The sequence below is a fragment of the Parambassis ranga genome, chromosome 1 (assembly GCF_900634625.1).
Source record: "Parambassis ranga chromosome 1, fParRan2.1, whole genome shotgun sequence".
Lineage (NCBI taxonomy): Eukaryota > Metazoa > Chordata > Actinopteri > Ambassidae > Parambassis > Parambassis ranga.
Genome location: NC_041022.1, coordinates 20235928 through 20262016, shown reverse-complemented (window position 1 = coordinate 20262016; position 26089 = coordinate 20235928). Strand labels below are relative to the sequence as shown.

The window sequence follows — 26089 nt, the reverse complement described above, 5'->3', positions numbered from 1 at the left end:
ATGTTTGGTCTGGACAGTTTTTCCAGCGAATTTTAAAGCTAATATAACAGAGAAGCTTCTGTATGTAGCTGAGGGAAATTTCTTAACTGATCTGAAAAGTCAACAAAAATGTTCCAGACATTCCAAACACACTTCACATGTTTCCATTCCCCATTATGATATTTTATTAGCTCTGTTGTGTGAAGACAACTTTTCTGTAATTCCATCTTCTCCCATTTTCTCACATCTCAGGCCCCACCCTTTGAAGCGGCTGTTTTTTCACAAAAATGTTTACCCCCTTATAATGTTCTGCAGAGTTTAAGGACGATAATGTAAAAAACCCTGCCTTCCAAGCCACAGTGGCTTTTGACGGCTCTTCAGCTCTTTACAACAAATCCCCATAACTTTAGTGTTCTTCATATTTTAGGTTGCAATCCAATTAACATACATATACAATGTATGTGAAGACTTTGTAGTGTTTTTAAATGCAAACTCTGCCTCAGTGTAGAGATGTGTGTCAATTGGAGCTCCAATGAGAATGCATTTATATCAGAAGGTGCATGGAACTTATACTAAAAAATATATTTTGCCAAACTGTAAATTACTCACTTCACTGTGCACACCCAAACTCATTGATATGTACAGTTAAAATAAACATGCGTGTGCATTTAATGTCATTTAATGTCACAGGCTGGTTTAATGTCATGGCTTAGTTTAAAATATAAATAAAACTTTATAATAATTAGTAAGATTGTTAGAAAAACATTCAAGTATAAAATAAAATTATGTACAAACTGCCTGTCATGTGGATACACAGGCCCATGGAGCTCAACATGCTGCATGTACCCCCATGCAAAAAAAAATAAATAAAAAGACTTTTGAAATGACCTGAACTATACTGATATATACTGATTTAACCTAGACACCTAAGCAACAAAATACTTAAAGGGAAAAAAGTAGAAAAATGCCACTTTGAGTTTGGAATCTTAATCCATTGTACTGTTTTTGTTGCACTGTAGCTAATACGAACAAGAAAGCAGCCATTAGCAGAGAGCAGCAGTGATTTAAAACCTGTGTGTTGTTGTGTAATTTTTTCCACTGGCATCTGTTCTTGGCTAATAGGAGAGAAAATACTGAAATGACCTCTATCCACAAACCGACACAACGTCAAACAGTAATCATGTTGTGGTTGAGGTTAGTACAAATGTGCGCATATGTGAGTGTAATGAGGTAATGAGGAGATACAGGCGGTGCATAATCAGCTTCTGCTGTTGATGGAAATCCTTTCTCAGTTCTTACATACAGAACCAACTTGTTTTACTTACATTCCTGAGGTCCACAAGGAAGGGAAAATACTGAACAGGGCCCTCACTGCAGAGCACATGAACGTGGACTTAACAGATTTTTCAGCCATTTGTGATTAAGCACAAAACTGCAGGCATATTTTCGACATCATTTTAATACTGTTTTCTCAGCATTGCTTTTCTGGCAAAAAACAAACATGTACACAGAAATGCTATTGACAAACTAAATAACTGACAAACATACAACATAAAGTAAAAAGACATATTTCTCAAAATAAACAGGGAAGGTACTGTAACAAGCATGTTGAAAATATTTCAAACATTTCCTGCCCCTCTCTCTGTCCAACACAACACAAAGAGTCTTCCAGTTGATATGTTGGAGGAAAGCAGATATATGAGCATCTGTGTCTGTGTTTTTACTGGAATACTGACAGCAAGTGGTGAAGCCAGAAAATGGTAAGTTGACTCCAGACAGTGCTGGAGTATTAGTGCATGAACACACATACACACACATACACATATACAAACACACACATAAGACACACCTGAACAAACTAACTGATAACACCTGGTCATCTGAGCTTTCTCCTGTTAGATAATGAGGAATGGGTTTTAGAACCTGACTTAATGAATTGCATTACATTTCATGCTTCTTCATTTTTTCGAGTTTTTAATATAACATAGTGTGATGTGTGACAAAATAAAGGCCCTTTTGTTCTTCAAATACACATCAGCATGAAACGTGACACTACAAAATGTCAGTAAGGCTTTGTACCAGTGTTGTAAGGCATGTCTGTGTAAACCCATTTTACTAAGAATTTTTTTTCTTCTGGGAAACAAGATATATAAAAAAACGCTAAAAGTTTGTCATGTTCCCAGCTCCAGACAGGAAGTAGAGAATACAAATTCATCACATTGTTTCTTTTAGCCTGTACATTTCACATTCTGGTTGGTAGTAAACAAGCAAAATAGTCTCTAAACATACAAGCCAATAATCGCTGTTGACCAAAAAAAACGCTCTGGATGGTTAAAGTGGAAGGAAAGACATCCAGCAAGTGGCTATATGGGGCAGAGAAAAGCTGCAGGGGGACCCTGTCTAGACAATATATCTGAGACGATACGGTCAGTGGCGCCCACAGGAAAGCGGTGACTTAAATTTACTGACACTCGCAGCAAATTGCTTTAAATCTCTTTGAACTTTCTTTCTTTTCTTGGCACGTGTGTGCTGCTTCATTGGAGTGGGATCTGTGGTAAGAGGCTTTTGAACACAGCTTTGGTGTTCAAAAACAGTTCAAATAGTCTTTATGGAGCGCCGGCAGACCTGGCAGAGAGAATAAAGTGTCTGACACTTTACAGTTACATTCAGCGGGTGAGTTCCTCGGACATATGTTACTAAAAAAACATTCTGTACTTGATGAAAAGACGAAAATATAAACTTTTCATTTCTAACTTATTTTTGCTGGTTGCTCATTTTTTGTTGTTGTCAACATGTGACCTTAAAACAGAAAGTCCATGGTGATTTATGCAGGCTGTTTCCAACAGGGACATTTGATATTTAAGTTCAAAACAACAGCAATACTGAATGGAAATGGACAGAAAACAACATGATAAAAATATACAAAAACACATGACAAAAATATCAACAAACCAAACAGCCTGTCTGTTATGGCCCAGAACAAAGCAGGCAAAGTCCATTCTCATTTATCTTTCACAGCAACTGCATCTCCCACAAAGCTCAAAGCTGCAAGATTCAAGCGAGAGAATTCTGGTCATTTTGTTGATGTGGAAGAATCCAAATGAGGAAAAGTTTGTTAGTTTTGTTTCAGATCGGATAGCTTTTATGGTCATAAACCTATTAAAAGGATTTTCCTTATGACCATCAGTCTCATGGCAGTCTGTGAGTGGGACATTGGAGAGGATAATCATGTACTTTCAGTGCAAGTTTTTTTTTTTTAATATAATCCTCATTGTTGGAGTTGAAACCAAAACGTGTAGTCCAGGCAAGTCTCCATCACTATGTTCATTTGATGTTCTCCAGTTCTGTCTCCTAAACGCTAAGGCACTTTCTCCAAACCATCTCTCCCAGATCCAGCAACACGATTACAGCTCATTCACACAGTTTTTCTTTTTTTTTTTTTACATATCAACAAAGAATTTTGAATCAGTTACAGTTGTGTCAATGCAAAAAGGCACTTCCGTTTTCAGTCTACTACTAAGACCCTTCTAGTCGATTGCACTTAATTTAATCACTTGGCTAGGTTTCATGAAACTCAGCTTGATGTCTTTAAACGACATCTGTCCCATAGTGATTTAGCCTCCAATATCACTCAGTGTCTCTGTAACAGATCGTCCATTTTTGTAGTATCGTTGTTTTGACAACAAACCTAAGTGCTGCTTCTCCAACTGTAAATATCTGATAAGCGGGAATTTACCCATGTGTTAGAAATAAGACGGTTTTAGGGATGCTAGGTTGTTATTTGAGGGGCAGTGTCCTTGCATCAAGGGTACTTCGTAGTCTAATCCTCCATTTTGTTGCAAGAATGGAGGTGGCTGTGGAGTGTGACAACGATCGATCTCAGGCTGCTTTTGGGGCAGTGTACCATTTCCCCCATTCTCCAGACAGGCCTTTATGCCCTCCAGTTCCATGGGGTCAGGATCAGCCGGTCCCAGCTCTAACTCCATTCCTGCATTGGCCTGCCTCCTCTTTCGCAGACAGATGATTGTCCCAGCCACCACGGCTAACCCTAACACCAATGCCAGGGCAGCAAGAGCAGAAATGAGAGTATAGGTCCCGGAGGTCTTTGTCTCTACCCAGGGCTCTAAGGATGTCAATGGAAGCCCCTCAGTGCGAGCCTCTGTGCATGTACCAGTTTCAGCAGAACTGTTGTTCCTAGAGGTAATCCTCTCACCCAGGGGACTAGCACAGACTGAGTAGGTGCAGTTGGGCCTCAAGCCACGCAAGGTGTACTCCGGGTAGGATGCTGGTACACTCAAAATGATGGGGCGGCGGTCAGGCCCAGAGAGGTTACGGTAGGTCAACCTGATGCCGCGGATGTGTGGCCTTGTCTCGATAAAGCGGTGGAGGTCAAGAAGTATCGAGGTGGAGGTCACCTGCCGTGAGCTAATGGCATCAAGCTTGCCAGGCATCACTGGAGGGACTACAGAAACCTCAGTTGGTGAAGTTTTTGGCAGCTCAGGAACCTCATCCACATTTTCACAGTAGAGGCCAGATGTTCCTGAAGGGCACAGACAACTGACCAGGCCAAGTGGGTCAAAATTACAAGTTCCTCCATTAAGGCAGATGCTTGATGGACAGATGTGCCGCTCGTATTCCCCACTGGTGGAACTAGGGGAGACTGGAGCTTCTGGTGGAAGGGGGTTGGGTGATTTTGAGGAGATGGTTTCTTCACTAGGTGGTGGTGGAGGAGGAATAGCATTGGTATGGGTGACTTCTGGAGATGTGGTTGGCATCTGGGGAACAGGAGTACTTCCAATGTGGGAGCCAGTCAGCACTGTTGTGGTTGGTGGACATCCAAAATCTTTGTGGTCCAGCTCTGACAGCATCTTCCCGGCATTAACTAGTGGAAAGTGGCATCTGGTCTCCTCTGGCCTCCCAAGAGTTATACTTTTTTCTCTTAACCAGACTGGGAACCAGGCTAAAGGACACAAGCAATTGAAGGGATTCTCAGCTGCTGTCAGGTGTATCAGTTTTGGAAAGGTTTGGAAAAAACTCTGGGTCAATCCCTGTAGATTAAGTCCACTGAGATCCAGTTCTTGAAGTCCAGACAGTTTCTGGAAGTCCTCCAACCTCAACTCACCCAGCAGGTTGGCAGCAAGGTTTAATTTGATCAGCCCCTTAAGGGAGTCCTGCTTTAGAGCCTGGGGAAACTCATCTAACTGGTTCATCGAGATGTCGAGCTCATGGAGGTTCTTCAAGGAGGCGATGAGATCCCTATCTAAAGATGTGAGTCCTAAAGAGGCTATCTTAAGGGCTTCTACGTGGGGAGTTTTAAGATCTGAGGGTCCAAGTGTTGGGATGTTGTTGTTGCTCAGATCTAGAAGGAGAAGCATGGGAAAGTGCAGTGATGGCAGAGAGCTGAGCAGGTTCCCCTGCAACTTAAGTTCCAAGAGCACCTCCAAACCTTCAAAAGCTTCCTGGTGAATGCTCTGGATGCGGTTTGAATGGAGATAGAGTCTTTCTAGCTGAACCAACCCAGAAAAACTGTCTTTGGAGATATGAGTAATTTGATTAGAGGACAGGTCTAAGTTCCTCAGTTTCGACAGCATCTCAAATACATTGTCTGGAATCTCTGACAGCTCATTCTGGCTCATATCAAGCAGCCCTAACTCCACCAGACCTCTGAAGTCATCCTGGGACAAAGTGGAAATGCCATTGTGAAAGATGTAGAGACTTTTGGTTGTGGTGGGGACACGGGGCACAGTGCTGGATTGACGATGGAAACAGAATATATGCTCTGGGTGGTTGCAGGAACAGTCCGCTGGGCAGTCGGAGGACAACACCAACAAGGGGAGGAAGAACAGCAGGAAGAAACGTAACATGGTGACAACAGGCTCCTGACTCTGAAAGACAAAAGGGAGAGACAAAAAGCTTTGAGTTATTCACAATGATTTTTGCTTGTTAAACTGGTAATATTTAGACAAACCCAAGTTAGACCCATAGATATACACACTTTTACTAAATCAACAAACCCTTGCTTCTATGCCATCACTAGTCATAGTGGATTTACTGTTTCATATCCTAAATGAGCAGACACCCCTGGGATCAGGGCCTATAGGCCAAGTGAGAGGTTAACACAGCCCACCCAGGGTGACTCTTCCTGTGTAGGTAAGGAGCCCATTCAGCCTCTTCCCTGTGTTTATGACACAGTCTTTAGCTCGTGAAACCTGGTCTGCAATACTGCAGCGGGACACCCACAGCCACAAGGCTTCTACATACAAACATATCCAAAGCAAATATGGTGTGAGGGCACACACATCACATGCTGCTGGGCAATGCTGTGGGAGTGACTATCTTTGTGCACTCCCACACAGAAAGAAGTATTACATTAACACAGGCTGTATGTGTGAAGGGATCAGCATGGTTCACACCTCCAAACTGACCCGGTCTGTCCTCTTTCCCATGTCCCTGCCAGAGCCCCAAAACACTTTACACTTGTATAAATCTGCAGTTATTCTAAAAGAATAACTGCAAGTGTATTGATCACCCTTTACCTCCCTCTGTCCTCCTCTCTCCTCTATTTCTGTCCTCCACTCCTCTGACCTGGTTTGTGTTAGTAAACTCTTGCACTCCTGCCCTTTCCAGGACTCCTGAGGTGGAAGCTGAGAAGAAACCTAAGATGTTTTATTAAAATCAGGAGCGACCCCCGGCCCCATGCCTCTGTTTCCTTTCTGCCCTCTGTCTCCTCCATTTATTTCCCTCTCCTCATAACAGCCAGGGTCACAGCCTGTCAGCATGGCAGGAATTTGCAATATATTCCCTCTTATGAAGGGACAAAGGGGGGAAGGGAAAGAGAGATGTTACAGAAGTGACAGCTGACAGAAGCAAAAACAATATTTTAATGACAAATACAAGCGTGCAGCTAAAATGAGCCAGAAGCTGCCAGAGCTTTGTGGTTGGGATTTAGTGACACAAAGATCAAACCTCTAACCTGCTACTACCACTAAGTTTTAATTGGCTGGCCTGTGAAAACCAGTTCTTAGTATGCTGCTAATGCATTTTTGTGTTTTATAGAAGATCACCACAACACACTAACGGCAGCAACAGATTGTCAACAGACACTAAAGAATTGCTATGGGATACAATAGGTTCTGAGTAAGTACTCTTTTTTGTCTTGTAACAAACCACAGAGTGATGTCTGGTTCCTGACAGGCTAGGTTTTATAAATCAAGTTTAAGTTGCAGCTTTGTTTCCGTTTGAGTCTTGTTGGTACAGTGTCTGTCTGCTTGGGCCAAAACATGAAAATGGCATGAAAAGCTATTTTGGAGGAAATGGGTGTGTCAAATAGAGACTTTTAACAACAGGATCATTTTCTTTTAACTCTTAAACTGCAAGAAAAAAACTGCACAGTTGAAATGAGAAGTAAATGTAGCCTCCCTGATGCTTACTGATGGCCTGCAGCCAAAAATGTCATTTTTATGTAACTAATTTGGGTCAGAGGAAGGAGTGGAGCAGGGATGAGAAGGGGATCTGGCAGAGAACCATTATGTATCATTATGCAATTGACAAAATGAAAAAAAATGAATGAACATACTCTGTAGTGCAGTCCATGTCACAAATGATGTTATGCTGTGTGTAGGTCTGTATCTAAACCACAAAGAGCAGTTCAACATTAAGACATTAAGCTACAAATGCTAACAACAGTGCAAACCTTCATAGACAGAGACATTTGCACACAATGAGACATGCTCCGCTGATGACAAACTATTTCTGCTATGACCAGGCATTGGACTGCTTTTGTTACAGACACTGTGGCTTAAAGACGCTCTGTCCTGGAATCCAAACCTTTCTTTGTGTGCAGTCACTTTCTGTTTATAGAACAGCATAGCTGCTTGTCATATATATGAATAATGTGATGAGAGGACATGGTGTTGTACTGTCAACTGATATGAATGTGGCTTAGTATGAATTTACCCCTGTGGCTGTTTCTTGTATCTCACAGACAAATATATTCTTTTACAGAACACGTATCTGCATGTTCAAATCCCAAATGGTGGTCTTGAGGCTTTGCTGTTTCCAAAAAACAGTGCCAGGACATGCTCTGAGTAGATAGTTAAACCCCTTCCAAAAGAATGTGTCATTTACAGCCTCTGTGGAAGTTCAATCCAGGAAAACCCACTCCTGGTTGGTAAGAGAGAAACAACTTCCTTTAATCGCAGGGGATGGGTGTTTAAGCCTGCATGACATCAAACATCTACCCCAATGAAGCATTTCTGTTCAGAAAAAGTTGAACCTCCCCCTCCTGCAGCTGAACCTGACCGCTGATTGCCCTGTGGTAGTCAATTCTGTCAAGAACCATCTTCATATTTTGTTAATGTTCTGAGTTGTCCCCTCCACACAAAAACATGTTAACAACATTATATGGATAAATAAACATATTGTCGGGAGATGTTCGTCTCAGTAATATATTTAGGATTGTAAAAACAAAACAAACAGTGCATTGGTTGAACTTCCAAAACTCTTTAGAGCTATTGACACCAGTGTGGTACAGTATCAAACAAAGTGTTTGTGTAACACGGTAGATGAGCATGTTTCATAAACACTAACAGATAGGTTTCAGTTAGTTGGGAAGGGGCTTGGCCCTCATAACAACATGCAACCATTTTCGTTTCAAATGGGATGCCGCTGTCATACATTGTGACAGCAGCTAAGTTTACTGGCTACTTTATTCAACATTCAGCAGGCCTGCTGACTTGAATCAGGTTGTGAGTTGCCAGGTCGTGGCAACTGGTAGGTTGAAACTGTACACAGGAACGCACTATATTATCTGCAACACATTGGTATTAGTAGGTATTGACCTTCAAATAAACGGCCAACAGCCAATAACATGGTGATAGCATTAGAGAAGTTGGCACTGATTAATTCTCACTGTCTGCAGTCCACACTCCAAAAAGACATCATTACTTGGATAAAAGTTTACCTACAGTGTGGAGGTTTTTAAAGTGTGTGTTAGTAATACCTCTGCATTTCAGTCAACACTCCCAATGACCTAATTTAATAAGTTCATTTTACAATAGGAAAGGTTGTGCTCTGTGTAATGAGGTCAAATATGTAAATATATTGGTTCTGGCAATTGACCTGAAGTTCAATGCTATCGGCATAATGGATATTGTGTATCACTAGTTATGAATTGGGTGTGGGTTGTGTGTGTAGACTGAGATTCAAAGACTTTTTAGCAACATCAGACCAACATACAAAATGAAAATGACGACTGATGCTTAAAATGATGCTTCATGGCCTGCTTCAAAAACACCTCTTCTATATTATTAGCTCTGCTTTTTAAAGGAATTAAGTAGGAGCAAAAAAAGGAACGTTTCCAGCTCAGTGTGTGCATGCCCATTTTAAGTACGTCTGTTTTTTGTTTAACATCCTGACCCTCTTCTGTTGTTTGATACTGACCGCATCCCCACATCATAAAGCCAAGAATCTGCCACATTGCATATTACCCACAGCAATAAAAGCACAGAGCACTTACAGTCTGTGTGCAATCAATTACCATGTAATCACATGACTTAGAGTTGCAGAACCCACTCGCTCTTCACTTTCATACATCTATAATTAAATGTGACAGGGTTTTCTGTTGTTAGAGTACAACTCCATGGCACACAGTATATCCTCAGCTATTTGTATGAGATAAGGATGAAAGAGAAACATCACCATCAAAATGACGTGAAACAGGTCAACACACACCCACAGCTTGCATAGCAGCACAGCACACAGCAAGGAACACACACTCACACACGTCCATGCACACGTTCATACCAGCACACACACACACAAACACACAGTCTAGAACACAGCTGGATTCTGTTACCCACAATACACTGCAGCCATCTCTCACTGTGAGACAGAATGAGAGGCCCACATAAACCTTTGTCCTCCCCTGTGATAAGAAAAAGGTAGTGAGAGAAAGAGAGGGGGAGAGGTAAACCGAGAGGGGGGAAGACAGAGAAGGAGAAATTTAGTGTTTTAATAGCTGGTAGCTGACGACTGCCTCCATTCATCTACAGTCTGCTGTAAACACCGACTGACTTCTCTAAATCTGAAGTACATGAGAAAATCCAGATATGAGCGTGTTGTACAACATCTAAAACTAAAGAGGAGACACACAGACTGCTGCTTCAGCAATGCTTAGAATAATTAAAGGATGGGACTTTTTATGACTTCAACCAAAAGTAGCAAAATTTTCAAAATGGAAATGAAAAAATAAAAACAAACTGCAGTAAATGCCCACAAGAGGCCAGCTCCAAAAGTCATACCCATAGACATAGCAGAAACTTGTCTTAAGTGTATTAAGGCTTAAAATGTTGCATAAGGGCATGACAACTTTGAGTGACAGGTAGGTGTGGTTTCATATGGGTAGCTGCCTCTTTATACACTCCACTGCCTTCCCATGTTTTGATTATAGGTGGACCCTGCACTGCCATACCTTATTGTTTTACAGAGTGATACAATTGTGTATTTGCACTAAGACAACAACATGATGGAAGATGATGAGTTCAAAAAGCCTTTCGTTTCCTTTTCTGGCTCTCTAATTTTGCCACAGAAACCTGTTTTTAATTTTGGAAACCTGCTGAGACAACCTTTTGTAGAAGTAGTTTAGGACACAGTGTCAATGGACTTTGCCTTCTGTGACACAGAGTCACAGGTCAGGGTAAGGCTAGAGCCAGCGTCTGCTTCAGGACCAGGTGGTATGCTCTGTAGTTCTATAAGCAAAAATAATTAACCTGGTCCGTCCACTGAACAGATAGCTATAGTGTTGCAGTGACAATGGCATGATAAACTGTTGCCTTCTTGTACATCACATGACTGCAGTTCTGTATGTAGTGTGGGCCTCTGTGGTGGTGTGAGTGGTGCCTCAGTGTTTTGGTATCTGACTCAGCTATGGCAGAGATGCCAGCTATGCTTCCACAGCTATGATGAAAATGCAGAGTGGCATTTAGGTGTGCTGCTACTGCTTGTTAGACCTTGATGCTTGGAACGTTACTGTAAAGAGATCCAGATCCTTTCACAGCCAAATACTAGAACAGAGTAGACAGTATCACTGATAATTGCTGCATTCCACTGGTGTGTCTGTGCTGGGGCTTTGGTACGGTGCCTGTGAGCACACACACTTCCTGGCATATCTAAATGAGACATTTCCATCATAAAGGTTATAAGGTAAAGCTGTCTTAAGTGAAGTCAAAAGTACACATCAATACATAGCTTATCTGACATCTCAGCCTCTGCGAAGGTTAAAAAAAACAGATGTCGAGCCAGATAAATATTGGATTTTTGGGTGTCACATGGTTTTTGGAGGTAAAATGTTATCTTGATCTATCAGATGTTATGGTTGTACTGTTTATTTACATGCATGAGTGTTGTAAACAATGTAGTTTATCATTTATTTATATGAGCAGGCAGCTGTTTGACACTATAATATATAATTATTACATATTATTACCCAGAGCCATTCTCTGATGTCTGGCTACCATTGCACTTAAAAACATGGGCATTTGTTCTGTGTGGTTCTCTAAAACAGACCACACAGTTTATGGTGATTGTACTGAGAGAGTGGAAACACAGGCTGACTCATACAGAAAAGAAAGAGCAACCTGTTTGTGTTTACTCTTGGTACTCTTGGTCACACCCCTTGATTTCAGATGACTTTTGACGACTTGTTGATTTATCTACTTCTGTGATAGAAGTATAAATGCCATGCCAATGTGGCAGTGGTTAAGCAGTAAGGTTTGTGTGTGTACTTGTAAGCACTGTCTGTGCCTTAGAGCTTGTTCTGTCTGTCAACAGTTGGCAATATGGTCTGTCACCTGCAGTGAGCTTTACACAGGTGAGCCAGAAGGCAACTGGCAGCAGACACACGTCTGTCAGACACAATGGATTTATTTTCTTCCACTTCTTTTTACTGCAGGTACTAATTTGGTAAATCCTTCCAGGTAGGTTACAAATCCTCCATATGCTTGGGAATCTGTTTTAAGGTCCTTAGAGCCAAGTACACACACATAACTTTAATAAAATGACAAAATCTGGCCCAACTTCCTTCAACATGCTTCATCCAGTTCTAATTAATTTAACTGGGTCTGAAGCGTCAAGTAGTCTTTAGTGGTTTTCCTAGAATATAACACTTAAAGCTTCAATGCACCACTTTCCTCCCTCAAACACTGAAGTCTTTTATTAGTGCCTCCTTCACTTCCCTCAGGTCTGTCAGCTCCTGGCCTGCCGTCTCTTGTCGCTCACCTTAATGAGCTGTTTACATCTGGGAACAACATCTTTCAGCCAAGGGTTGACTCGGGTTTGCATTGTTTTCAATCAATAATCTCCACTGCATTTATTTTCTGACTGCCTCCTACTATCATTGCCATGCGATGTCAAATACACATCACCTGTCACTGCACTTCTTTTATTATCCCTGTCTCTCTCAATCTATCCATCTGTCAGTCCCTACACCTCCAGGTTTCATTACTGACTGATGATCACCTGCAGGGTTCTTGCTCAAAGCGGGCCCATTCATGCTTAATCCCAGCCATCAGTTGCTAAATTCTGGCCTCTGGCAGGGTACAGGTTGGGCTGGACTGTGGGGCATGACTGGGGGTGGTAAATGCCTCCCCTCCCCTCTGTACAAGTCTTGACAGATACTGCACCATCTGTGCCTTTACACAACAACTAATGCTGCACATCTGCAAGATTGTGCAGACTGTATAAACTCACATCTATTTTACATCCTCCCAGATTTGTTTGGGTTGTCACCTCTGTACTAATATGTACATGAATAGAATGCTACAGCTACACTTTACAAGTCTTTGTATCATCATGGGACTTTTGCCTTCACTAAAGCCCACTAAGCAATTTGCACTGGAAATTTACAAGCATGACAGACTTGCACTGGAAAATCAGCAACAACTAGCGCTGTTATTTACAATCAAACATCACCAGATCATATTTGCCCCGTGCAAACACAGCTTTACTCCATAATGAATACTACATATGCTTCATTCATTCATTCATTCCCTTGCATGCATATCAAACCCCCCCACAGATACTGAAACAGGCCCAGAGAACTCTGCTAAATGTCCCCCGCAGCTGGGTCACCTCATTAACCCACTGTTAGGTCAGAGAGTGTGGATGGATTTACTGCTGAGAGACTTCTACAGAAACTGCCAGTAAGAACACACACACAATTCTAATTGGATTATAATTGGAAAATGAGTTCTACGTCTGAAATCTGCGAACACAGAACCATTCATGAATATGGAGCCCAAACACTTTGTGTTTGAGTGCAGAAATGTGTAACTGATGAGGGATGTTGTTTTGGCATGTGTGTGGGATGGGTGTTTACTTTGTCACTTATCTATTTACTTTAACTCCTGACAGATCCTTTAAAGTAAACGCACACAGACACAGACACACACTTATTCTTCCCTGCTGGAAGTGGAATCAATTAGTGCAAACTGAACTGTGTGTGTTTGTTTGGCTCGGTTAAAGCCACTGACCTTGACTGGTTCATGACCCTGAAACAAAGGCTGTATTTTACACAGAAATCAGATTTTTAACTCTTTGTGGTGCTGTTCAGTGCCACTCCATCTTGATCCGTAAACTTAACAAGACCAGGCCTGTTCCCTGCCATTATTTTCACAGTGTGAAAGCACATAAAAATGTGTCCTGGGAGGGCGACTCTTTGAGAGTCTGTCTGCAAGAGATGGATGGAGCTCATTTTAGTTTGGACAAAGTTGAAAAATATGAAAGAGCTGTGACCAAGTTTGGACCTCTACTGGAGGGCATAGATGTCATCCACTGGCGGACTTTTATACCTTAGTCAGAAGTGAAAACACAAGGACACATTGAGTACTAGGTAGAGGCTATGCAAGCTGTTTCTCACTCAGGAGACCATCTCAGGTTTTGTACCGGGCTGTAAACGTGTTTGTTCTGCTGTTCAGTTGGACATTTTATTGGAGTCCTTTGAAATCAGCCTGAAATATCTGGCATCTCAGAGGTTTTACTGGACCTGAACTCAGACCGCTAATGACATCACTCACACACACACAAGTATCAGAGTGCTTATCTCTTCAATCATACCACAGACCAGTCTCTCCCTCTCTTGCGTTCTGTTTGCACATGCTGTACTATTAGCAGTGACAGGTATCAAACTCATGAACACTTCAGACCATGAAGGCGGGTGGTGGACACAATTTGCTGTGTTACACTGCAACTGTAACCCAGCAGGAAAAACCCTACAAGTGATTGAGTTGTGTAAGGTTAAAGGTCCCGTTCACACTCTTGCTCCCTGTGTTTGTTTTCTTTTTAAATGGAATGGTATAGGTCTTCAGTTACAAGCTAAAAAGGTACAGGGATGCTGTTAGAGGGACAAATACACAGATCATCAGTTTAGGCTTATTATTTAAGACCCTGTTCAGACTGGAGAAAGTCAATCAGGCTAGAGTGGGATTGAATCTGGACTGATTTTAAGCCGGATACATTCAGACCTGTTTTCAAATCTGGCTATTGCACACACATGTCCATGCTCAGTCCCGCTCAATACAGCTTCTTTGCTTTCCTCCTTGCTAGGTGTTGTATCGTAAAAGACTTGGATAGGATGGGGTGCATGCGCGCATAGGTTGTGCGGTTTCTTTTGAAGCGGGATTAATTACACAAGTCCGAATGGGGTCTAACAGTATTGCTGCAATAACAAACTGCGGCAACCACAGTTTATACATGTGAATGGAAAAGCAGCAGGACTGATGAATCTGATGTTTTTTGGAAATTTGATGTTGATCATAGAAGTTTAGAGATGCACAAAAAAGTCATTACTCCGAGCTAAAAATATGAACACTGCAGCCTGTCGCATGACACTTGTCACACTTGAGGAATGGCAGACAGTGGTGTAACCGCTGGATGATGGCGAACAAGGGTGTGCCCTGCCTGTGATAGAGTCCAGTTTAATACCCTTGTTTGATCACCAACATGTCACTCCATGTGTTCGCAGTTAAACTGCAAGCCTCGCTGCACACTGTGCGGTGAAACTGGACTCCGAGGCAGAGCAATGTGGAGGAATGGCACTGACACGCTCCACTGCAGAGCAGGCGCTGACACACGACTCTGAGAAAAACCCCGAGGCTTGTAGAGATGTTTGGAGAGGGAATGAGGAGAAAAAAATGGTGTTGTGTTATGGAGTGCACACACACACACACAGAAGTGACCTTATTTGATTTGACAGTGATAGTATACATCATGCCTTAAGTTTTTTAACACTGTACTTTATAGATAACTTGTTTGTCATATTTCTGGTTGTAGATTTTCATGAAAATGAGAGGATCAGACCATAAACACAGTCACAAATATTTCTAATAGCCATCTGGATGCTGCCAAACAGCTGCCTAAACCTCATTTAAACTGTTTAATGTCATCCTTTGAAGTATTTTTGTAACTGAAATCAGTTTCATAGGAGCTGACATGGCCCAGTGAAAGAGATAGCACGCTTCTGACTTTAAAGCGATTTCCTTTAAAGATAAAATCACACTGTTCGATTTCATGGGAAGATATGTGAGGGTTTAACAAGTCCAGAAAAATGCCGAGGCTCAACTGAACTGAACAGGACAAGCTGTTGTGTTTCAGTGCCAATGTATGCAGATGTACACACACAGGTCAATAACAGCATGGTCACAACGAGGCCTCCACCATCACAGGCTGAACATTTGTGCTTAAGATGAGCTGGTTTACTTTCTTCTGATTCCCTCTCCATACACCAAAGTCCACAAAGTTCTACATTAACACATAAACAAGTCCACCTCACAGTGGCTCTGCTCAGCTTTATGAGGTTTTCTTTCCATCCAAGCTCTTTATATGGAAATGCTGCTTTAAGTAAAATCACTTTTCACTGTGAGCGTGGTTGAAAGTTACGCTCAGCTGCCAATAATAAAAATACAGTGTGTTTTTTCAGTATTGCTTCGAAGTTTTTCCTGCCCTGTGTTTGCTTTCTCAGCTGTCCTGGGTGCTGATCCTGATGTGCTGCTGTCCTCAGCTGACAGACAGTGACATTCCTACATTAGAATACGTTTTCTTCTTTTATAAGCTTTGTCTCTGCTCTTGGTTTTCAGCAGGAAGAGTTTGCTGGAAAAACATGAACTTACATTTTTTCACACACTTGTCACTTCAATCAAGAACCTTTGAATCAGACTGTTGCACACTCAGAGACCTGCTGTAAGATCTGCCAACTCTTTTTTTTTTAGTATAATAAAATATTATTAAGATATTATTTTTGTGACCAAACCTGGATTCTTCTGTCTTAAAGTGATATTTCTCCGTCATTCTTTCTGGTCTGCAGAAGCTTCAAACTATAACTGATATCATTCTGTATTGCTGCTGAACTTAGAACAAACTACACATATCCGGTACATTTTTTTCAAATTATATGCTCAAATAGTTACATTTATGATAAAAAAAATGAGCACAAACATAATCTTTGTAGACTTTGTATTTCAGTTAAAGATGCAACATGGACCTCGAAGGCCTACAACAAAACTTTTATATTTTATTATTCCTTATTTAGTTTGTTATGTTTTGTGTAACTTTCGAAACTAAACAAGAAGTCGGTGGTGCATTTGGTGATCTGATCAGATCCATGTGAACTCATCCCTTCCTGTTCCCCGCACTACAAACTCCTTCCAATCACTTTGAATAATGGCAGCAGCCAACCTTTAATGAGCAGGTAGTTCAGGGAAGGTCAGAACTCTGAACTGGCTAACAACCCAATCCGGATGCCAGACACCCAGGTCATTTTCTGCTGAGATCCAGTCAGTATAATTGCTTCATCCATCCTTGCAACCTCAATTTGTCTAATATTTCCCATCTGTTCTGGTGTGTCTTGGCCTCATCTGAGGTACGAATCTAAGTGACCTGCTGACTGCTTGTTTTGGACTTGCACTGGTCTGTCTGTGTTTATGGAGTGTCTTGCTTTAGCCACTGGCTGTTGCTAATGTATTGGCACATCCACATGATAGACTCAAACTATTAATCCCTGTCCTCTCTCCTAAAACTGAGACCGGCAAACCTTTAAATTGAGGCGGCCAAAAAAAATTAATTACTCAACTCCTGACATAGCTCCATCAAACACAAATTAACAAAGCACACAGAATTCTTTGTAGGTCTCAACAATGTTGCACCCAGTAACTAAAACAACTCATACTACTGTATCCCTGCACAGCTGGTCATATAAACGTCCTTTCTTTTTTTTCATTTACACAGTAGTGTGTGTGTGTTAGCAGGAGCAGATAATTGGTGCATCTGAACTGGTAGTTAAAATTTAAAGCATCATAATAACAAACACAGAAGGTCAGAAGAAGTAACCCAGAATCCAAGATGGCTGCCCTGCCCACATCAAAGTGAAAACTGTAGCAAAATAGTGGTTATCTGCACGTCCGTCCATAATAAGTTCGTACATTTTGTACTGTCCAAATTGTTGTAGATGCCCAACACAAATGGAACACCACCAAATACTGCTGTAAAGAAATCCAATGTAGTATGAAGTTGTACATGTCAATGTGTAAAACTGTTTAATAATTTGATAAAACTGAATAAAAAATGTAATTTTTGATGCCAAATGACCCACAAAACTACTGTACTGTGAGTTTCTTGCTAATGGACTAAACAGACCACGGCATTAGTTGAGGCAGGCTGTGATTTTTGCTTCCATTTAACATGGCTCTGTCTGTATAATTTTAGTTTGAGGGCTTAAATTATCAAACATAACTGAAGTTAGTGCATTAAGATACACTTCTACTATCCCCACCTCTCGCTGCTGCAACCTAACGTTTGATCCACCACCCTTCTCTTTGAAGTGGCATCTGTGGGCAAGATGTCCAAATTAAAAGTACCACAGGCTCGCCCACAGCCACAGCTCGCTACGCTGGCTTCAGCAGGAGGAGGATCTGGGAAATGCTGAGTCAGATGCAAATGAACTGAGTCAGATGAGACAGATGAGCATCATCTTTTCACCAGAAAACCTGGTCATTTGTCTTTCTTGCCCAACTATGTAACAGCTGTCTTTTTTTATAAACAAACACATAAAGCTGTTAGTCTTGTTCATAAAGGACGTGCAAACACGCCATGTGGGAATGATGAGGAAATAATCAGTGGCTTGTTGACTGAAAGAAACAACATTACAGTGTTGAAGCTTTTTTAATCTTTTTTTCCTGATTCCTGAGTTATGCTTAGTTCTGTCTCTTACAAACTCACTGCAATTTATTGCAGCCAATCTGAAGACACCTTTTACTTTCAGATAACCAACAGTCGACGGGGCTGTAAGTGATGGATCATCTAAAGCATGTGGTTATCTAAAAGTAAAAGGTGTCTTCAGATTGGCTGCAATAAATTGAGAGTGTTAACACTGCGAATCCTGCTTTATCCAGCTTGATTTCAATCCACCTCATGGAGGTGGATCTAGCCGGATTGGCTCAAATGTGGCTCAGGTCTGAATGCAAATGCAGATAGCGAATCCTTCTAGCGACATGATACTTCCGGTTAGCAACATGCTACTTCCGATTAGCGATGCGCCACTTCCGGTTCACGGGGAGCGACACAGGACAAAAAAACTCACAACGCATGCGCACACGTGGTCCTACCGCGGCCTGAATGGACTCTGTATATTACGAAGTGCCACCTAGTGGTTTGGAGGACCGCAAACAAGCCGGATTAAGCCAAATTGAGTGCGGACAGGCTTGTGTGATAGCCAGATTTGAAACTAGGTCTGAACGTATCCAGCTTAAAGACTATCCAGATACAATCCTACTCTAGCTGGATTAACTTTCTCCAGTGTGAACGGGGCCTGAGTCAACAAGCCAGAGATTATTTCCTCATCATTCCCACATGGCGTGTTTGTACGTCCTTTATGAAAAAGACTAACAGCTTTATGTGTTTGTTTATATAAAAAGACAGCTGTTACATAGTTGGGCAAGAAAGACAAATGACCAGGTTTTCTGGTGAAAAGATGACGCTCATCTGTCTCATCTCCTGCCCTGAACCTGCTCTCATCATGACAAACAAGCAAGTAACTGTTAAAAATTTGACACAAGCCTCATCTTGCTAGCTTTTTGTTTTTCTTTCTTTGGTGGTCTAGGTGTCATCAGGTGGCTTCTGGCCAAATGAAATCATGGTGAACAGACTCAATACAGGGTCGGTTCTGTTTTTTTACTTATAATAATCTGGAATAGAAGTTGGACTCAACACTGTCTCTGCGTCTTTCCCTGGCTGTGTGTCTACTGTTTTGTCACTTTCTTGTCCCGGTCTGTGAGCTGACTGGTTCACCCTTCCACTCCTGACCTCTTAATCCGCTGCCAGCTGTAGCGAGGCCTCCGAGGAGGAGGAGGACTACGTGACTGTGCGTGCATGAGTGTGTGAGTGTGTTTGAGTGACAGGAGAAGAGAATGTCTATGCAACCTATAAATGTGCACATAGGTATCTTGTGTGATCTTTAAGTAGCAAAACCGAGCACACAAACACCCCTAAAAGTGGTTGCGAATACACTTGAGGCTACACTTGAGCATAACAAGCACAGACTCACACCTGCAGTCAACGCTGTTATTTAGCTGACAATACAGTCGAGTCGGTGATATATGTTCTGTTGCACAACTCCTTTCAGTCTACAGGGTTCCGCAACACATCTTATCTCATCAGGCACTTATAATACTCTGTCATCTATAATTTAATGGCCATCTAATTGATTGTAGTGATCCAGATGCTTACAGTTAAAACAACTTTTTTTCATACGCACAGTGTTATTTAGACTACTGTGCCTTTTTTTGCCTCACATCGTGGGAGCTATAAAATTTTTTCCTAATAATGCAGTCAGGCGTTTGCAGATTGCACCATGTTAAGTCGCCTTAGCTTTAGTGTACACACACTGATGCTGAGTGATGTCACTCTTGTGATGTTTTTGTTGACATTTGACAAAAAATGATGAGGTGTTTAGTTCGAACAAAAGGAGAGCAAATGGAAACACTATACTCTGTACATCTAAATGCAGAGGTCAGAACACATTCCCCTAAACACCTGAGGCACCTGTGGCTCAAAAGTGTGTCACACGTCCTGACCCATACAGCATGTTACACACAAGACCCGACCCCTGTGCACACGCCCATGGTAAGCAACACTGCCGGTTACCTTTTGTTTGTCAAATGGCATCTCTCCTCACCTGTTGTGCCGTCGACTCTTTCAGAATATCAGAGGTCCAGACCTTAGTCCTTTGAAGTGGTCTGTGAGGCCCTGCAGTCTCCAGGCTACTGTCTACTTGCAACTTGAGTGTGTGTTGGGGGGAATGAGGGCTGTTGAATGGGGATGAAAGGGTGTAATGTGTGTGCAGCCAGACTATGTGCCCTCAGGAAACAAAAAAGATAGAGTGGGTTTTAGAAAAGGGGGGGTTGGAAGGTGGGTTTTCCCTAATCTTCTTCACCACCCCCCCAACACACACAGACACACACTCGCCCTCAGGTAATGGTATAGCTGCTGCTATAGAATGGGGTGTTATCTTTAAGACTTCAGACAGATTAGGTAGCAAGACAGACTATGGAAATGTCTGCTTCCATCACACACCAAGAAAAATGTGATCATAGTTTAATATTCATATTTCTCAGTTGGGGTATCTAGATTTTCTTCCATTAACATTAACTCATTAAGGGATATGACTGTAAGGGCTGGTTATTAAACGGTTGAATGGTGTAATCTCAGCCTGTCATTTCTGCATTAGGAAACCTGCCCACAGATCTCCCATTGGAGGCATCCCCCTCTCTCTCTCTCTCTCTCTCTCTCTCCTGGTGTCTCCTGGTACCACGGAGGAATGTTATGAGGAGTCTGTATATGTCATGCTCTTTACCTTCCTACTGAACCGCCGTGTTTATGCAACACACTGTGAGGATGAGGGGGGAAGGTACTTAGAGACACGCTTCATGGGTTAGTAAAGGAGTAACAACCCCTAAACCGTCCCTTGGGGGAGATGGGGGATTACAGGGGGGAGGAGGCATGGGGCTTTGAGCTCTAGGAAAGCAGAGGTTCCCCTCTGGTGAGCATGTTAAGTCTCAGCCTGTTGCGTGTTGTTTGAGTCTAGAATTCCTCTGGTGTCAAAGAAGCTTGTTAAGATGTAATGTGAGCTTTTTTATGTCGCTGAAAAGAGAAACCAAATTTAGCAATATTCCTTCTGCCTTCACTTAAACAGGAGTTTAACAGCTTTATGCAAGATTTGGATGTATACATGTAACAATAGCTTCAAATCCAGATAATAGTAAGGTCGTTTCATGTATATCCGTGGGGTCTGGAAAAATACATTTGTCTGGAACAGCATTATGGCTGAACTGAGCAGAATGATTTATCAGCAGTCAGAGGCCTGACGCTGGTCCTCCACTCCATCTGCGTGGTCCCTGCTTCCTCTAAACGTTCCCTAATGAGCTGACAAGCAGCTCAGCCCACCCCACCTAGACATCTGCACAGCAGCAAGAGGGACAGATCACTATTCCTTGCATGTATGTGCAGTTTGTGCTCTAGAACCCAACAACAGAAAGTCATGTTTGTGAGACTGAAAACAGTCTGTTTACTTAGGAAGTCCAGATTTGGAAGAGAAAAGGAGAGCTAAATACTACCCCGTTCACACTGGGGAAATCAATCCGGCTAGAGTGGGATTCGGGATATCTGGATATATCCTGATATTTTTTTTCTGAGTGTGAACACCGCGAATCCGGTTATATCCAGCTTGATTTCAATCCACCTCTCGGAGGTGGCTCAAATGTGGCTCAGGTCTGAACGCAAATGCAGTTAGCGAATCTGGCTAGCGACGCGCTACTTCTGGAGGACTGCAAACAAGCCGGATTAAACTGGATTGAGTGTGGACACGCATGTGTGATTTAAAAATAGGTCTGAACATATCCAGCTTAAAGACTATCCAGATACAATCCTACTCTAGCAGGATTAATTTTCTCCAGTGTGAACGGGGCCTAAAAGACAACCACAGGACATGGAAATCATAGTGGTGTGTGGAGGAGTCTCCCATAGTGTTTTAAGCTCTAACACACTTTTTAGTAACCTAACTGATATTAAATAAGACAGAAAAGTTGGCACCGCTTATTTAAAAAGTTGAATTCTACAGACTCTTTTCTGCTCTAATGTGTGACATTTGTGTTCCACTTGAAAAAAAAATGAGAGAAAATATTAGGCTAACGGCGGAAAGCTGAGATGGAAAACAGATTGAACAGAAACCAGAAAAAAGAGAGAGCGAAGGGGTGAGGCTGCAAACGAGCCGCTCCACAGTGGTAAAAATGTCACATGTGCACATGTCAAGGAAAGCAATGACAGACAGCAAAGAAAAAAAACAGCGATTTCTGTCCCTGAAAGCCAAGAAAAACACAGTGGAAATAGATATATGAAAACATTCAGGAATGCCAGATTCAGTTATAAGCATTACAAAAGAAGGCTTAGCCAGTTGTGTCAGTGATGATATTTATCTATAAAAACAAAGTGGTACATTGACCAAAATCTGACCTAAAGGCTGGGTGTATCTGTGTGTGTGTGTGCAACATCAGAGCACTGCACTGCACACTTAAACCCCACTAAGAAGGTTTTCAGTTGGTGTGCATGATAAGAACTGAAATCTCTCAATAGACACGTGCATGCATACACACACATACACACACACACAATCCAATCCTCTTCACCTCGTACCTCTTACCTCCCCTCATAGGGTTATTAACTCCCTGATTGGGGAGCTTTCCTTTGGATTCCCCCCTATTTAGTTGTCACGGTGGCGTGACCCAAACACTTATTAGCTGACCCTCGGGATTAGTCCAAGCTTAAAACCTAGGGGAGTTGGGGTTAAGCCTTCACCTCGAGGTGCTCACTGCAGCATCTCACACAAACCTTAATTAAATTGCTGAGACACCAAGTCAGGAATGTTTGCTTTGCTCTCCCTCTCTCTCTCTCCTGTACGTATACTGCCATCCATCCTTCTGTCTCCACCTTTCTTTGCTTTTCCCATACTCATACTCCATGCTGGTTTGTTTTACAGCCTCCTCGCAGAGCGGGTGGTGAAGGGACGGCAGGTCATATTCCGCACATCACCAGAGTTATTAAACGAGCAGCTCAGTCAGGCACTACAGACATTCTTCATACATGTTACCAGTGCAATATGTCATCACAAGCAGCTGATTGATAAAACCTTTAGAAGTGGCTGATAAATAAATAATAATAATAATGGAATTTGCTGTATTGATAGTGTAACTGTGCCTTCCTCTACTATTGTTCTAAATCTGGACAAAGATTTCAGATTTATATTCCATGATTAGCCTCATCCTTTAGAACAACTGTTTCCAAAAGTAAAATACTGCAGAAAAAAGTTTGCAACTTCAAATTCTACAATTTTTTTTTCATTTACACTGATGTAAAACAAGAAAATCAAGAATTCAGCAGCTAATGTGTATGAACCATTCCTTTATGATTAATTGTTTTCATCACTTTATCAATTATTTGATCAATTGTTTCAGCTCTGCACTTGAACAACTCTACTCTTCCTCCTGCATTACCATGACTTGCAAACTGATGTGATCTAGACATGGAAAACGAATTTAACGTGATCTGAAAGATGATTTTCTTTTTGAGCTGAGTCAGCGCTCTCTGATTTATTTCTTATAACTCTTCATTCTCCAGAAAAGGAATCCAGAAATAAAATAAAAATCAATCAGTACCTACAATAAACCCTCTGGTTATAAAAGTATTGCCTTATGTGTACAAGACATACATTAAGCAGAAACAGCAGATAATCTGACGTCCCAGTGGGGGACACCTTGACTTGTCTCTGAGGATCATCTCCCAATGATAAAGATTAAAGTCTCCCATTTGAAAACAAACAGCCAGAGGTGAGAGAGGACCCGTAGAGGGACAGATAACGACTTCTAATCCGACACATTCGACGCGCTCTTAAGGAACGACAAAGATAAGAGTTAACCCTGTTTCCACATATCTCCGCAGGAAACACTCCTCTCAGTGTCTCTTCTGTTCGTGCGTCCCCCTGAGCGCGTCTGCTCGGCAGATCCTGACCCGAGATACTGACCCGTGCGCCGGGAGAGGAATGCAAGGATCCTCTGACAAACACACAGAGACCACAAGGGAAGCTTTTCACGTGTGGAGCGGGGGCATGGATGAAGGCACGGCGAGGAGCCGAGGTTGGATCGATTATCAGAGCGTCCCAGAACTGGTTCTCTGCGCTTCTAATCGATATCACAGCATCCGAGAGATTTCATGCAGGAGCGGGGCTGCTTTGCTGTAACAGCTTGCAGATCCCATTTATTGCTGACTGAGTTACCCCGTTCTTTACTGAGCACAAAGTTTAAACATCACAATAAGAGCGCACGGGAGGCTTACCTTGGCAGAATAATCCAAAGTCCGCTCGCGCAGCTTCTCCCCAAAACTTTTATCCACTTTGTCAGCGAGTCTCTCAATGCAACTCACACGAAAAGCCCCCCCAAAAAAGCTGCATGCGGCGCAGCAGAGTTCGTGTTCTCCCGGAGTTCAACCTAAAAGTTGTGTCTCTGCAGCGCACTCGCTCCGCTTGGAGACCCAGGACTGCGGCGATCAGTGCGCACAGACGATTCAACAATAGCGCTCATTGAAGTAAAGGGAGACGAGCACTTAAACAGGCTGTGGAAGTGGGAGGTACAGTGCGAGGCCAGAGCGCGCAGTCCTGCGCGTCCCCGAGAGAGGCTGCACCTGCAAAAAATATCCACAGCAGGAAAGATGGTTTATCGTCCGCTTCAGAGATGTCCGCCGCAGTCTGTGCAAACACGTTAGGAGCAGTCTGTTAAAACTGCAGAGATAATCACATAAAGCCCACGGAGCCCCTAAAGGGACCTCGGCAAAAAAGTTATGTCATGCTGCGTAATTAATTATGTATTAATAGATTATTACTGATAAAGTGTTGTAAGAGCAGATTTGTTTGACTGAATGAAAACATTCAGGTGGTAAATCATGCCTGCAGAAAATGCAAATCTTTCTCTCACATTTAAATTGAATGAATATAATCCTTAATGAAATATAGAAAATGGAACTGAGGTTATGGTCATATATATAGGCTATATGACTATTTGAGTGAGGTTGGAGGTTGCATAAACAATAAGTAAGGACGCACCCGAACTGAAAAGCACCACAACTTATTTATGTTTCTAAAGCATTAAAATCACTTGGTTAGGTTTAGGAAAAAATATATTACACATTAAACATACATTAAACATGTTTTTCAAGGCAAACCTCTTCCTATACAATGACAGTTTTCTAGGGATGTCCAGATCCGATCACGTGATCAGAATTCAGGCCCGATTATGTGGTTTCAGACTCGATCGGAATCGGATGTTACCTCCTGATCAGTACTCGGATGTCGGATGTATTAGGGCTAGCAATGACTCTCTGGTGCTTTGTTCAGGGGTATGATTGTCGCTTTGGGTGTAAGAGGTCCTGGGTTTAAGACTCGGACGAGCCGTTTCCTTTGCGAAATTTCCCAGCGTTCCCATGCATTTCAGGCAGTTTGAAGTATTGTGCCAGTGGAAATGGGTAGTTGGTGTGGTGGCGAGCCCTCCTCTTGACACACACACACACACACAGAATATGCAAAAAGAAACACAAGCAGTAACAGGCAATAGGTTTGAAGAGGAGAGAACAAAATGCCCATTGACAGTGCGAAGGCACAGTACAGCAGAGCCAATAAGATAGCACAGATGATTGCCTGAGTGACCTGCCTTTGTAGAGAACCCTAAAAGTATTGGATCAGGACTCAAAATCTAATGACTCGGACTCAAGGGCAAAAACACCTGATCTAGACATCCCTAGAGTTTCCTGGCAATTTGTTTAGGGTAATGCAGACTTAGGAACTTAGTCCATCCGATCCAGAGGATGTTGGCATACACAAAAAACCTCAAGGGGGCGCATTACCTAGGTAAACAATGGTTGTATGGCTGTTCACCTCAAAAATTGTACCATGAGACCTTGTTGTTATTGTGAGGACACTTCTATAAATCCTTACAATTCACAATATATACACATCAGGGGCAGT

General features: G+C 42.2%; 1 protein-coding gene across 1 annotated transcript; it reads right to left on the bottom strand.

Moving 5' to 3' along the window:
- Positions 1–2682: 2682 nt before the first annotated feature.
- LOC114441930 (vasorin-like) lies at positions 2683–24636 on the bottom strand. Its single transcript, XM_028415114.1, has 2 exons — positions 24409–24636; positions 2683–5864 (listed from the first exon to the last, which is right to left on the bottom strand). The coding sequence occupies exon 2, from the start codon at positions 5841–5843 to the stop codon at positions 3723–3725; it is 2121 nt and encodes a 706-aa protein (XP_028270915.1). The 5' UTR covers positions 5844–5864; positions 24409–24636; the 3' UTR covers positions 2683–3722.
- Positions 24637–26089: the final 1453 nt, after the last annotated feature.

Bases quoted from the DNA above. Each gene is read 5' to 3' on its own strand.
- LOC114441930 (XM_028415114.1), bottom strand. From the start codon at position 5,843: ATGTTACGTTTCTTCCTGCTGTTCTTCCTCCCCTTGTTGGTGTTGTCC.